At 39.2% G+C, this 14,987-nt stretch overlaps 1 protein-coding gene across 1 annotated transcript in view; it reads left to right on the top strand.

Annotated features, from left to right (window-relative positions):
* Nucleotides 1-1,948: 1,948 nt before the first annotated feature.
* Nucleotides 1,949-14,987, top strand: part of DGKQ (diacylglycerol kinase theta) — a gene marked incomplete at its 5' end in the record, with an annotated part of 67,719 nt that continues 54,680 nt past the window's right edge. Inside the window, 2 exons of the mRNA XM_017735330.1 lie at nt 1,949-2,059; nt 11,557-11,656. Coding sequence (XP_017590819.1) covers nt 1,949-2,059; nt 11,557-11,656 — 211 coding nt within the window. The remainder of the gene's footprint in view (nt 2,060-11,556; nt 11,657-14,987) is intronic.

Here is a 14,987-nt window from a genome sequence, read left to right as displayed (position 1 = left end):
CCAGCCAGGTCAGATAAGCTTTGGGCACCACTCTGAGACAGTGACGAGGTCACCTGAACAAGTGTCTGAGGCAGATGTCTTCAGGGTGTGAGTGGCAAATTTCAGATTATAGGTGGTAATGGGCAGGTAGCCTTTGACCCTTTTCTCCTGTAGATTCTGCAGACCTGCTCTCACAGCAAGCGGGTGACCTCCTAAGGGCATCAGTAGAAATATTGTCTGAGACCTAAGGAGAGAGCACATTTAGTTATGCTGTCACTATATTACTGCTATGTCCGTGTTGAGATAACACATCAGTGATGAGGATTCACCAGTTCTCTGTGTGGAATCATACCTGTTTTCTGGAGCAGGAGATGCATCTTTCCTCTGCCTGAGCAATGACTTTGCTTACTTTGGTCTCCTCTGTGCTGATAGGCTGTGTGCTCCTTCCCACCATAAAGATCACCTCCAAATCTGTTGAGCATCTGCATTTGCAGCTGTAAGAATCCACTTTATCATCCTTTCTTTGACTGTTTCCTTCCCAGATCTGCCCTATTTAGTTGTCAACAGCCATAAACCTTAGAGATAAACGTAACATTTCATAGGACCCAGCAGAAGATTTGGGTCTGCTCCTTCCTGCTTTATTTCATCAGTGCAGTAATCATTCTGGGTTCAGAGATGGATGATGAATAACACAGTTTGTACACACTAGTGACTTGCAGTGCTTCTTTTTCTGACTTGCAGATTAATTTAAAAAACCCTTGTTCTTACTGCTCATACGAAGATAAATGCCAGTGGCAAAGGTGTCATCCTTTTTCGACTGTCAGAAGGAAAATTTACTTTGCATGTGCTGGCAATAAGCCATTTAGAGAAGTGGACCTGGATTTTATTGCTTCAGTTGGCATGGAAGAAGCAGTGTTGCACAATCAGAAGTCAATGAGCTGGAGAAGGGGGAGGAGAGGAAATTGACTGCTTTTTGTGGCACTAGTGCATACAGTCGGTGGCAACAATGGACTGAAGATGGGAAGTTTGAAGCACTTGAGGGTGTTGTCAGATATTTGTGAAACTTAGGAAGTGGTACAGTGTGCTTATGAAAATCAGGGATGTGGGAAAACCCCCTGTGTACAGCCTGGGAAAGTGATCTTCTGCCCAGGTGCTGGGAGAGGTCTGAGCTTCCATGCAAGAGGTGAGGACCTGAGCATCTGCACAAGGCTTCACGCTTGAACTGTTAGAGGGTAATTCTGAAAGAAGGAGGACCTAAATCCATAGCTGCATGGCTTATTAGCTCGTAATTAATCAGCGGTGGTGGGGATGAAATAAAGAATCCCTTGTTTTCTTCACACAGCTTAATGTAATGCAAATTCATGGTAAGAAGCTGTGGAAAATATCCCCCTCATGAGAAATGATTTTTTCAAACATTGTCATGCTTGAAAACTTGCTTTGTGGAGCTTGGTGTTATAAACCTGTAATAAAAGAAATAGTAAGTAACTATTGACTTTCAAAGCTGCTTATAATTGGCAACCTTTAATTTTGTCTCCTTCATCCATTACACTCAGTTTGTGACAATACTTTGTTTTCTCACATTTAAGTCACACGCACTAGCTTGTAGAATAATTCACTTGCAAACATGTCCATCTGCTTTGGCTACATCAAAGAGCTGGTTTGGACGGTTTAAAAATTCTTTTGAAATTTAAGAACTCGTTTTGATGCTCATGGAGAAGAGAGAGAGTGTGGGAGGACATGACTTGCAGTAGGCTTGTACTGTATTGGGATAAACTCTCCTTCCTTTTCCACTGCCAGCATCTTAGATAAACGACTTGGAGTTCACACACTGCACAGGGTGTGACAGTTGTGTACATTCTTAAATCTAGGGGATAGCAAACGTGATTAAAAAGATGCATTCCTCATTGTATTTGACTCCATTTTGGGCTTTGTTTGATTGACTGCATTTCCTAAAGTCCCTTGCTTGTGAAGAATTGCTCACGGTTATTTTATTTCCACAGTTTGCAACTTCATGTCTCACGAAAAGTGCCTCAAGAATGTCAAGATACCGTGCTCGTGTATTGCTCCCAGCCTTGTAAGGGTGAGTAAAGAGACACTGGCTTGTCTCTTTCTTGGGATAATAGCACACATTTATCACTGATGAACATGGTGCAGTACAGCAGTGGTTTTTTTGATATCGTAATGCATAAATTGTGTTAGTCATCACTGAGGCTTTTATAGCTGCTCACAGGCGAAGTTACGCTTCCTTTGAAAAGTCTCTGCTATGAGCAACTGTAGATAGTCTGTCTTCGAAGACCAGTTATTTTCATTCTTTAAATATTACTAGATGTTCTTACTGTGTGCCATTACCTGGAAGTTTCGCAATATTGGAGGGGAGTGACTGATGACAACTGCACCATGTGTCATACAGATGAACTGTGTACATCACCAGATTTTTTACTATTTTATATTACAGCTATTACATATTAAGCTGCTCTGCCTAGAAAAGGAGCTGTGTTTGTCTTCTACTGGTTGCTGCATGTTAAGAATCTTCTTGTTTATTGTGTCTAGAGAATAAAGTCTAAAGTCATTGCATTGTAAGTATAGGATTTAAAAGCCAAAAAAAGAGGGCAGGACTTCAATTGATCACAGTAGTTCTAAATTTATTTTGGTAAGTAATAAAGTACTTGCTTTCAGATGGCTTGTGACTTTCTCCCACAAGATTTCATGCGTAAGAGATTGATTTAAAGGGTGTGAAACATGAATCAACTTTACAGAAGATAATAGGATGCAACTAAGTTATTAAGAAGCTAAACTGAAGAGAAAACAAAGTGTGTTATCCACTTGGGAAAGGATGACAGAAGAGGAACAAAAGGGGAGAAGGACATGAGAAATTTACTAGAGAAGTAGTAAAACACTACAAATACCTTAAGGAGCCATATGCAAAAGTCAAATGAGACATGGCCGTAAAATCAGTCATGTTCATTACAGACCTTGCTGACTCAAATCACATTTATGGAAGACCTGTGAAGGGGAGCTGATTCCCTTCTTTGTGTCATAAAATATTTTACAAGTTCCTTTACATTGTGGAAACCTGTGGAGGGGGTGAGAGATGGGAAAGTTTAAAAACAATATACAATTTGAGTTACAGGGATTGGATAGAGAGAAATTATCCATTTGTTTTTCTTCAATTTGCTTTGTCTAGGTGATAAAACTGCTACGCTTTGCTTTTTCTCTTTCTTGCTTTTCCTCTTTTCTTACATACTTTTCATCTTGAGAGGTGTCAAAAAGGTGTCTGATACATAGAAATTTGCCAGTGAAATAGTAATAAATACCGATGTAAGTCTTAGAACCCCCCATGGTAAAGGGACATGTAGGTAGTGAGAAATGCTTTTACTAAGAATTGGCATCTACTGCTGTGTCAGTATGCTGGCAATCAGTTATTGTAGCAAAAGGAATAGTGAATCAGATTATATAGGTATTTTTGCAAGGGCCTTTAGGGGGATGGCAAAAATCCAACTGGAAAACAGTAATTTAATTCAGAGTGCGAGTGTTGTAAACATTTATGACTGCTTCTTTTGTGGATTTGCTCTAAATTTAATTCATTGTTCAAAATAGTATTTGTTTCTTTGCTTTTATATGGTAAAAATCCTCCATTTAAACTTACTAGTGTTCCCATTTGCATCTGTTGTAGACGTCAGTGTAATTTTTTCTCTTTTGTCAGTCCCTGTAATCTATCTGCCCCAAAACATAACTTTTATCTTGTGATTTATCTATAAACAATAAACACAAATTGTACTGCACAGCAAGGATAGTTATCTTGGTGGTGTTGTCAGTCTTTGAAACTGTTTGCAGTTCAGCGTTGCTGTGTTCAGACTCAAAGAGTCTTCTGTGTTTTCTGTCTTGAGCTGTAATGATTTTATTTTGAAAACTCTGGACTGTACTGTTCGTTCTGGACGGTCATGTCCTCCTTGACGTGGTCATCCAAGTTGCATTAATCCTGATCAGCTGTACAAGTGAAGTCTGCCATATGGGAGACGTCATTTTGCATGCAGGCTCTGTCAAAGCAAATACTGGACTTGGCATTTGCGTAAAAAATGTAACAGAGCAAAGAACAAATGACAGTCATTTATACAATTTGTAGAAAGTTTATTTTCCTAATCTCTCCTTTCAGATTATTTATTTATTAGAAGGTCTGACGTAGGAGGGAACACTGGTGGGATTTTTTTCTGGTAGTTCTTTCAGCTATGTCAATATTCAGTGTATTAGAGAAATGAGACTTCTTTTTTACTTGCCTGGATTTCATCTAGAGAAGATGGCAATTGTTAAAGCTCATCAGAGTGTGTGTCATTTGATACTAAGTCAACCCATCAGAGAATAATTTTTCAGCAGATGTTTTGTGGAAACTTTTATTCCTGACAGTAGGGTTTCCTTCCCAGGGTCAAGTAAAGGCCCGCAGAGTCACAAGCGTGCCACAACTGCATCCAGCCTCAGATCATTCGCGATGAATTCGTTCTTAAGGCTGACTTACAAATTTTTTTCTCTATCGTAAATCCTCTCACCTGCATTTAGTATTCCAGAGTGGATCCAGGTCATGATGTTTCCCTTCATGGATCAGTCTTCTGAAACGCTTACAGGGCATATGATTTGTTCCACTGGTAAGGTCTCAGGAACTTTTTCAAATTCAAACTCTCTCTTTTGTACGTTCCCATAAGTATTTGCCCACTTCTCAGTACGTGTTTTTTAAAAAAAAGGGAGGAAGGGAGGGCAAAAAATAATCCACACCCGAACACCAACATAAAATAACAGTAAAAACAAAACCTTTTGGGGGTGAAATGTGAAGTTCTGTTTTACCTCGTTAGGTTGGAGTGGAAGCTGTATTACAGAATCTTAGATTTGCTATAGAAATGTGTGTGTATTTTCTGTGTAACTGTTCTTGGAAAGCTAAATCGAAATGAGACCACATGAAAAATGGTTTAGTGAAATTCAGCATTTGCCATGCTTATTTTTCCTTGTTAGTGTGTTGGTGCATTGCTCTAATGGTGTCTAAACATTTCCATTTTAAGAAGGTTTTAAAGTCTGCTCATGAGACTTTGTTGTGTGCTGTTGTTCTTAAAGGCAGGTTGTCCAGAATGGAAAAATGCTAGTCTAGGTCATCAGCTTCTGAATCTTGTGCTAAAAATAAAACTTTGCTTTGTAAGGAAAGCTACTGCATTCATGGGCTGAAGTAAGGAATGGGAAGGCTGTGTTGCTTTCGGGGGTCTCTGCTCTTGCCCTTGTCTACCAACCTGAGTTTCTCCCTCTGGCTGCTGGGTTCATCTGTGTGCAGCATGGTTATCTGGATCAATTCCAATGATCTGAAAGTAGAAGATCTTTCTAGGAGGGCCCGTAGCAATGGGATGAGGGGCAATGGCTTTAAACTAAAAGAGGATGTATTCAGACTAGATCTAAGGAGGAAATTTTTTACAATAAGGGTGGTGTAATACTGTCTCTGTTGCCCAGAGAGGTGGTAGATGCCCCATCCCTGGAAGGTTGGACAGGGCTCTGAGCAACGTGATCTAGTTGAAGATGTCCCTGCTCATTGCGGGAGAGTTTGGACTAGATGATCTTTAAAGGCTCCCTTCCAACCCAAGCTGTTCTGTGACTCTGTGATTTTACCTGGGCCCTTGCTGGGTAGCAGTGACCACCTTCTGTCAAGAAGGTCTCTCTCCAGTTCTCCAGCAATTGACCCATGCTTGTGTTGCTTCAGCAAGGCAGTTGCTTGGAGACAAACAGTCACATGGCATAATTTAAAATCCAAATGAGGGTTAAAACTGCTTGCTGGTAATCTTGGCACTGCACCAAGGTTTTCTCTTTTTTGTCCCTGAAGTGGAGCTTCAGAGTCTAAGGAAAGGAAGGGCTAGCACCTCCTAGTTCATAAACTCTTGAGAGTTTATTATGCTCTCTTGAAACTTGATCTGAACTCCCAGATGAGCTCTGCAGCTGTATCAGTGACTCTTCAGTTTCAGAAGCATTATGGGATGTCACTGTGTTTGTTTTAATTCTTAATCTCTATCTTGATAAGAGGAGATAGACATTGATTTCCTCTGTAGCAATAAAAGTAGGGAGTGAGTGACTTTTGCATATAATTTTTTCTTTACAATACAAAAATCCTAGTCCAAGCAACTCTTAATTGCAGTGGAAAGCTTTTACACAAGTCTTACTTTTGAATAGAAGTATCATATAACTCTGGTTTGAAATAGTATGGGATGCATTATAGAGTTCCCATTGCAAAGCGTCCTTGAGACCTTGGAGTATGTAAGGCCAAATGTCTTGTCACAGAGATCTGTAGGATGGAGAAAAATAATCCTGGATACAGTGGGATAGCATATGGATGTGTGCTTCATTCCTTTGTGTTAGCCCCAATTAAAACTTGGTAATTAAGTGTTTGATTTTTTTCTCTCCTGTCCTGTTATATGCTGAGACACCATTTAACTTTTTATTCTTATCTCATTTCAGAACTACCATATGGCATACGTACTTACATTGCCTTTAAACACCAGACAATAAATCAAGTGCTCAGAGCAAGAATGTCAGTTTGGACACAAGTGATGAGTAGTTGATAGACATTATCCCTAAAAGGAGAAAGAAATAGAGGGCATTCCATAGCACGCAGTGTATTCAAGTTGCAGAAATATTTTGCTACTAAATCAGAGAGGTTTCAAACGATTCAAAGGGCTGTCTGTGATTACTGAGTAATAAGGAAGTAATTGAAAAGATGTCAGTAAGGGCAAAAGTTGAATCACAAAGTTGTTAGCTTCTCTCAGAGAACATGTAGTCTAGGCCTGGACAGAGCAGTCATGGGGTGTAGTGAGGTGTGTTCACCTTATCTACCTCCCTAGAGCAAAGGTTTATGGTGTTGGAGTGAACATTAGAAACTTTAGATAGGGACATGCTTCTACACTTAAACATCCATACATGTTTTTGTTTCAGAAACATAATTTTAATTTTTATCAGCAAATTTTTTTGGCCTTATGTTGAGAGCAGTCTTTCAGAATGACCCCTTGTGACTGCCCTTGTGGGCATCTAATGAAGATGGTTGCTTCCAAGCTGCTTGTACTTATCCTTAAAATGCTACAGTGTTTTTGAACTGCAAGCCACTGAACTTAAGTTAAATTCATTTTACTCAACCTTTAGAGGCTATTGTTGAGACTGTTAGTATCCTTCTTTCTGTGTACCCTTCCCTACTTGGAAGCTGTTCAGCCCCACACTACTTTAGGTCCTGCCACCCTGGTTTCTTAACTTCTCTGGTGCAAGTCACCCTGATGTGATGGGCAAGGAGATGCATGGGCAAAATAATATCTAGACATAGACAAGTTTTAAGTTGGTAGTTCCTTTTCAAGACTGCACAAGACAGCAGCTGTCACGTTGGCATTTGGTTTATCTGTATTTCTCTCTTTCCCCTTTGAGCCTGTAAGTCTTTGCCTCATGATTCAAGAGGAAGCTTTCTTCTGCCTGAGCTGGTACAAAAGAAGTTGCTGCTGAGTGAAGAACAGGCCTTCCTGGAGCTGTATTTTTCCCGTGCTGAGGCATCCTGAAGGCTGCAGATCAGTAAGACGCCCTGGCCTGACTATGCACAAATCAGAGTGTCTGGAATGTAGCTCTGTACAAAGTGACTCCACCTTAGTGGAAGAGTACTTGAATTCATTATAGATTTGGTCACATGCTTTATATCCTGTGACATTTCAGTATGAGGAACAATTTTAAAAGGCGCTATCAAAAGAAAGCAATTCTACTCTTTGTTTTTCTTCCAAAGTTTGGATTTTAAAAGCAGTTTGTTGCTGTTCTTTTTGGTTAATGCAGAACTGCTGTGCACTTGCACAGATTGCACCGAAGGAGTTAGAATCTAAGTCTTAGGTTTCCATAGGATCAAATTTTATTACAGGCTGATAGGAGCATTTTACAGATACATATTACATTCTCTAATGCCTTGCATTCCTTAACAGATGGCAGGAAATAGAACAGAAACCAGGAGTATCTTGTCTGGGAGTGCAGAGTCATTCTGGAGATCATGCTGGAGTGTTACCATTATACTTTCTGTTGATATGCTTCTGATCAATATTGTAAGGGCATTTAGATGTCATTTAATGGTATTACTAGAAGAAATTTTCTGTATTTTTCTGTGGAAATCGATTTTAGTGGTTTTCATAAGGTAATTTAAGTAGTTGGATTGGAAAAGTGGTTTTAAACTCTCATAAATTATTAACTTTTTCTCAGTAGGCCACCTTATGCTTCTCTGCTGTACTTACGCAGGTAGATATAAACTAGGCAATAACATGTAACATTCTGTATTCTTTCATGATGTTTCACTGGCTTTTCCAGTCTGAGTTTTAAATACATATTTTTAATATATATTTATATATATATTAGGTGCTTGGAACTTGTTCAGCAATCAAAAAATGTTGGGAGAAACATTATGTAGTTGAGGTGTTTGTTACGTTGTACTTGCTCTTCTTCCTTTTCTCTTTTTCCATCTTATTCCCATCCCATTTCCCATCTGGCTCTACATTGCTTTTATACCTGTCATCTTCTAAAGCATGTTAGAAAGACCACTCACAACAAACAAAGTTTCTTTGGCTTGTTTCATAAAGAAAGGAACTGAAGAAACATTTTTTTTACCTTTTTTCCCATTTTCCACCCCCCCACTTAACATTTCAGTCAGTAAGTTGTTCCCTTCTTTTTGACAGTGACTTGAGACTTCAGACAGTTGTCACCATGGTCTGAACAGCTGAAGAATTTAGACTTGATCTCCTTCCCTTGAGTTTTCTAGATAAGTACAGTCAGACTCTGAATAAGTTTGCCTTCTGTCAAAGTCCCTTCTCACAGTTTTTCCCAAAATAAACACTGTCTTTCACATGTCCTTTTTCTTCAGCAGAACCTTTCTGTGACAATAATGAAAAGCCTGCATTTCTAAGCTAGCCTTAAGATAAAGTAGCCAGACGCATGGCCAGAAGCCCTGTGTTTCTAACTTGGGTTGTTGAGGGGGTTGTATGCTCTTGCTGGGTGTCCAAAGCAGTTTGTTCACCACTTTGGAGCTAAAGGAGGTCTCCCCTGTGTCTGATTTCAGGAGGAATTCTCCCTTGGCTGGCTGCATAGTGCTTGAGGCTGTGGCAGGGGTAGGGCAGTTAAAGACGACACTTGAAACCTGAAGATGGGTTGGGATGTGCAGAAAAGCTTGCCTGAAGAATGCAACCAGGGCTTTTCAGTACTCCCCTCAGTTGCAGTGTCTGGGTTGGGTTGTGCTCACACTGCCATTTCTTACCAAGTTTCTGCACGTGAATTCATTGTGTAGGATGAATTTTGTGCGAGTGGCCTTCTCCCACCAAACTTTTATTTTTGGAGCAGCTAGAGTGAGAAGACAGCTCTGGCACTTTACCTCCACAATAAGTGAGCCCAGGTAACTTGTATGTCACTGTACAGAGTGGTTTGTTTCTTCCTTCTCTTGAAGAAGTAGCACGGTGGGCAAAGATGATGAGCCTTAAACTTAATCTGAGGTAGTTTGATTGAAGCTCCTTAGGCTTTCCAGGATCATTTTCTCCCCCAAGGATATATATTCTTTTTGTAAACATACATTATATGACTAGAATATTCTGATTTTTAAAAAAAAAATGTAAGCCAGCTATGAACTTCATGTCAGTTAGAGGTGGAAGGCTGCAGAGAATGAAATTTGGGTTTGGGATGGTGGGAGTAGGATATGGACCCAAAAAGAATGGTTTGGCTGTATTTTTAAACCCCCAACTTGTACATAAAGTTAAAATTTGAAGCTTTTGGAGGCAGTGCTGTTTTGTTATATATCATACTGGAGATACTCATATGAAATCCTTTATGTAGTCTGGCTCAGCCCAGCTTGGTGAGGAGCCTGGGATCTGAATGGGCAGTTTCCTGGTCAGTCAGGGACCAAGGATTCCTCCAGACAATACGGTCTGCTGGGGCAGTGAGCTGGTGACTCCGTTTCAGTGGTCAGCTGCTGTGCATAATCCTGTTCATGTTTGGTAACACAAGCGTATCTCGTGCTTCTCTTCATCCTCTTTTATCTCCCAAAGCTTAATTCTGAGGAGCACTGGAGGAACCACATGCTCTGCAGTGTGGGGGTTACTGATTTTTCTTGATTAAACTTCCAGCATTGTTCTTTTCTCCTTGTGTTGCACCTGGCAAAACTATCTCACTTCTTTCATTGTGCATGCTTGAATTACAGGATTGTTTGGTGTAACTGTCCCCACACTTTCTGAGGCTGAAATTCATGTGGGAATTAGATGTTTATAACTGGAAGCAACTCCTTGGGTCATCAGATTCCGTATTCACAGTATGTGTCAGATTTACTGCTAATAGTTCTCAGGAAAACCCCAATATACAAGGAAAAAAGTGCAAATCCTGATGTAAAAAGCCTTTCAAGGTTATTCCAGTATATCTGAGAGGAAAACCTGTGACTACATGTATCTGAAGTCATTATTACCAACATTTTACTGGGAATGATTAATTTCATTTCATGCCTAAATAATAATTTGTCTGACTTTATCAGAAATACAACCACAAGATAAATATGATGTGTTCATTACAGCAAGAAGGGCATGTGAAATGCATAATAGTGAATACCTAAATCATGGCAAACTTCTGTGGAACTCATTTGGATTCTAGGACTTTAAACATGCAGTTATGTTCCTTCCTTCATGTGAATGTCACTAGCAAAACTGTGCATCTTGTAGGAAGAATAGTCTCTAGAACAGGTATAAAGCTCAAGTATGTTTCTTATTCTTCACTTTGCTTCTTTTGTCTGTTGTTCCTTTGGTACTATCACTTCCCAGCTTCATTATTAATCACTAAGTGAGAAAAAAGCCATTTTAAGATAGGTGAATAGTATCCCAGAAACACATTTGCCAAAACTGTTGGTACAGAAAGCTCTTGCAAGAGAAAATTGTAGTGTATCATTTTCCACCTGCAGTCAAGAGGAACCTCAGTCTGGATGTACTTCAGGAGCTGGATCTCTGTCCCATTCAGGCTTTGAAGCTTTGGATAAGGCAGAGAAGACCAACCAATACTTGTGTCCTGATCAGCCAGTTGGCCAGGCTGTATTTGAAGAAGAAGTGAAAGGCATGTGGAGATCACTGAACTGTGGCAGCACTGAGGTTTTAAAAACTGTCTTGCATGTGTCTTTAGGGTATTTTGTTCACCTGTGCAGTTATTACTCTTTAATTGTCCTTGATTCAATTAAGAATGCTTAGAAGAGCAACTGCAATTACAGGTAGGTCCCAAAGGAAGCCTTTGGATTCATGTTGCTGTGAATCATCAAGAAGCTGATCAGCAGTTAAAAATGTTTACAATACATATTAATTCCCAAGAATTTTTTTTAAAGTTACATTAAAGTATTTAAAATGTGTTTATAAGTGTGATTATTTCTTAAAGGACGATTCACCTGTCTATTTATTCTTGTGCTTAGTTAAGTTTACATTGTATATACTGCCCTATTACTGCAAGATAAAGCTTCTGTGCAAGCTTCTATGAATTTTAACTGACACTTTGAAAGTTGAAATTTATGATGTCTTATGCATTCTTCACTGGCAGGTTCCAGTTGCACATTGCTTTGGGCCTCCAGGACATTACAAAAGAAAATTTTGCACTGTGTGCAGGAAGTCCCTAGAGTCACCTGCCTTTCGATGTGAAGGTAACTTAAACCCTACTTGTACGGCCATCTGCGTGTCACCCAGTAACCTACACTTGCCTTACACTGCACACCTCGAGGGTGTGTGTGTATACACAAACATCCACTCGGTGTGCTTCAGAAACTTTTGGTTTCTTTATTGTCCGTACATTGATCGTGGGAAGGTAAACTTCAAACTAACGATTAATAAATCAACCACCTTCAGTAAACCACAAACTTTGTCAAACCTATATGCTCTTTTCATCTTTCCTCCAATTTACTTTGAGCAAGTCTGGGGTGGTGATGGTGTATGGTGAATCCATGTGAGATGTGTGAAGAATGAGGAGCTATTATGGCAAAAGTAAGATTTGTCCTGTTGAGGTAATTTATTTCTGTTTCCAGTGGAAGCTTTTGATGCAGAGAATCATCAGGTATTCGTATTTCTGGAAAAGAATGTAGAATTTCCTGTGTTACTAGTCTCAGATATCTGTTACTTGTAATGAGGATGAGGTACCTTCAATGGAAAGATATTTGAAAATATTATTTGTCAAAATAGTACTGCTCTGAGTGTTCTGACATGGATTCCCTGAAAAAACAGTAATTAAAGAAATCACCCAAACACCAGATTTTTTACTTGAAATACATGTTGGCATGAGTACATGACTGATTTTGATGTAGGACAGCTCCTTAATTCTCCCTTGTCTTAAATGTCTATTAGCTGTTGTTCAGCTGTTGGGTTGTGAGGTTAAATAGAATTTACTGTTTATAGGAATATTACCTCTGAACTGTTTAAAAAAAAAAAGTCTAATGAATGAAGAACCAATTCTGCAGGGAATTTAGTTGCTTCCAAAACTGCTGTTTTGGTGAAGATGATGTCTTATTTAATATGATTTTCTATGTGTATGTGTAGGGGAAGCACTCTTCTTTTGAACAGGGCATTTAGATTTAGAATGGTGCAGTATTTCTGTTTCTGCTTTTGTCTGTTGTGTTGCATAATGGAGCCAAACTGTTCTTCTGACTGGTGGGAATATGTCACCTAATATAGTTACCATGTGAGCTGGAGAGTTTGGTAGGATGTTCAGTGAGCTACAGGTACCACAGAGAATTTTCTAGTGATCTGACTTAATAAGACTCAGAACCTGTGTGGCATGAGATAAACCCAGAAATTTGAAAAGAAGATAATTATCACTAATTATGCCCTGTTAACTGTTGCAAATAGCTTTAGTTTAGTGATTCGGTTTAGTTAAAGCTTTCTAAATTTTGCTGTCATATTCTTACTCTCTTAGTTCTACCGCATTAGCATTGTATCCATCTGTTGTGGTTTGACCCAAGCCAGCAGCCAAGCGCCACACACAGCCCCTTGCTCACTGCCCCACCAGTGGGATCAGGGAAAGAATCGGAAGGGTAAAAGCTGGAAAACTCACAGGCTGAGGTAAAGACAGTATGATATGGAATGCAAAAGCCACATACATAAGCAGAGAAAACCAAACAATTAATTCCCTGCTTCCCAAGGGCAGGCAGGTGTTTTGCATCTCCAGGAGAGCAGGGTCCCCTCACGCCTCACAGTGACTTGGGAAGACAAATGCCATCACTCCAAACGTCCCCTCCTTCCTCCTTCTTGCGCCCAGCTTGAAACACTGAGCAGGATGTCAAATGGTCTGGAATATACCTGTGGCCAGTTTAGGTCACCTGCCCTGGCTGTGTCTCCTCCCAGCCTCCCATGTACCCCCAACCTCCTCACCAGCTTGGCAGTATGAAAAGCAGAAAAGGCCTTGGCTCTGTGTAAGCCCTGCTCAGCAATAACTAAAACATCTCTATATTATCAACCCTGTGTGCAACACAAACCCAAAACACAGGCCCATTCTAGCCACTGTGAAGAAAGTTAACTCTACCCCAGCCAAAACCAGCACACAAGTGCAAAGAAATATTTTTTCAGATGTTTCTATTTAAGTGTTTGTAAGCATGAAACACATGAAATCACATGTTGTATTTAGGTATTACAGATGCACAGAAATTTTTTTATGGTTCATTAAAGATTCTGAATTGCTTTCTTCACATGGATTTGACAGTTTTACTATTCTGTGTGGCGTGCCTTTTTTGGTAGCCCTTTTTTTGAATACCAGTAAGTTTACAATTTGTTTCTCTGATAATTTTTTTAAGGTGTATCTTAAAAGTGGCAGCTGAAGTTCATAAAATGCACAAGTTTCTTCCTTTATTCTTCAAAAATGCTTTTGGAATTTGTTTTAGAAGTCTAGTGTTTTAAGCTGTAGAGCTTTTAAATCCAGATGGAGATATTGAATGTTCTTCCATATTTTTGTTTACTTCTAATGACTTAGCTTAATACTACAAATCTACACTTGTTTATGATGTTCATGTCTGATACTAAAATTAAGAACTTTCCCTGGACTCTTTACTATAATTAAGATTAAAAAGAGGGTTAAGATGGAATTACCTTTTCTAAGCAAATGATTGACATCATTACATGTACTTGTAAAATAATTTTAGTCACTTGTTTTGCACTGTTTATGTCTTAAAATAAAATAAACTTTCTTGAAAGGAAATGAAAGGTTTCACCCACATAAATGTTGTGGGTACACAGTGGGGGATCTGTTCTCAGAAACGAGCATGCATGTGTATTAACCCATGGTCAAATAAATACGTACACTTCATTGGTAAAAGTTACAATAGTTGGACTCCAAGTTCTGCTGCCATTTACTGAATGCTTTGGTTAGCTATTTTTGCTACCAGGTTTCACTGGTGTCAGTTGAACCTGGACTCATGACAGTGAGAGTTGCTCTTCCTTTTATTTCCAAGAAGCGGGGATGGAAAGTAAAAAAAATAATTTTTTTGGTGCTGAATTCTTTACAAAAGTTTCTTGTTAAGCATTGACCAGGAGCAGCAGATTTACTGGCAGTTAACATTGTAAAGGTTCTTGTTCCAAGTTTATGTATCTGAAATTAATCAGTTTGGGTTTTTTGGCAATCAAAAGAACTTTCATAACTAGTTTGAATAGAAGATCGTCATTCTGTTACGATTTTTAAAATTATGCAGATTATGGAATGTCTGATGAAGATGAAATTTCTTTTTGTACGACCTCTGATCTGACTTGATCTTTACGTTCAAAAACGTCTTCTTTCCTACAGCAGGATAGTACCTTAAGGGATTAACTCCTATGACACTCCCGCCCTTCATATGAACATATTTCTTATTAATTCTGGGGTAGGGTTAGTGCTAGACAGCAGATGGGAATTAAACCAAGGGTAAAAACCCCTCTTTGTTGTTACAAAGTATAGCAAAGGGCAGTGCATGCCTGTGTTGGCAGAATTAACAATAAAACCCCTAATGCTTTTGTAAA

This window comes from Corvus brachyrhynchos, unplaced genomic scaffold (genome assembly GCF_000691975.1).
Source record: "Corvus brachyrhynchos isolate BGI_N302 unplaced genomic scaffold, ASM69197v1 scaffold22, whole genome shotgun sequence".
Classification (NCBI taxonomy): Eukaryota; Metazoa; Chordata; class Aves; order Passeriformes; family Corvidae; genus Corvus; species Corvus brachyrhynchos.
This window is presented reverse-complemented; position numbering and strand designations above follow the sequence as displayed.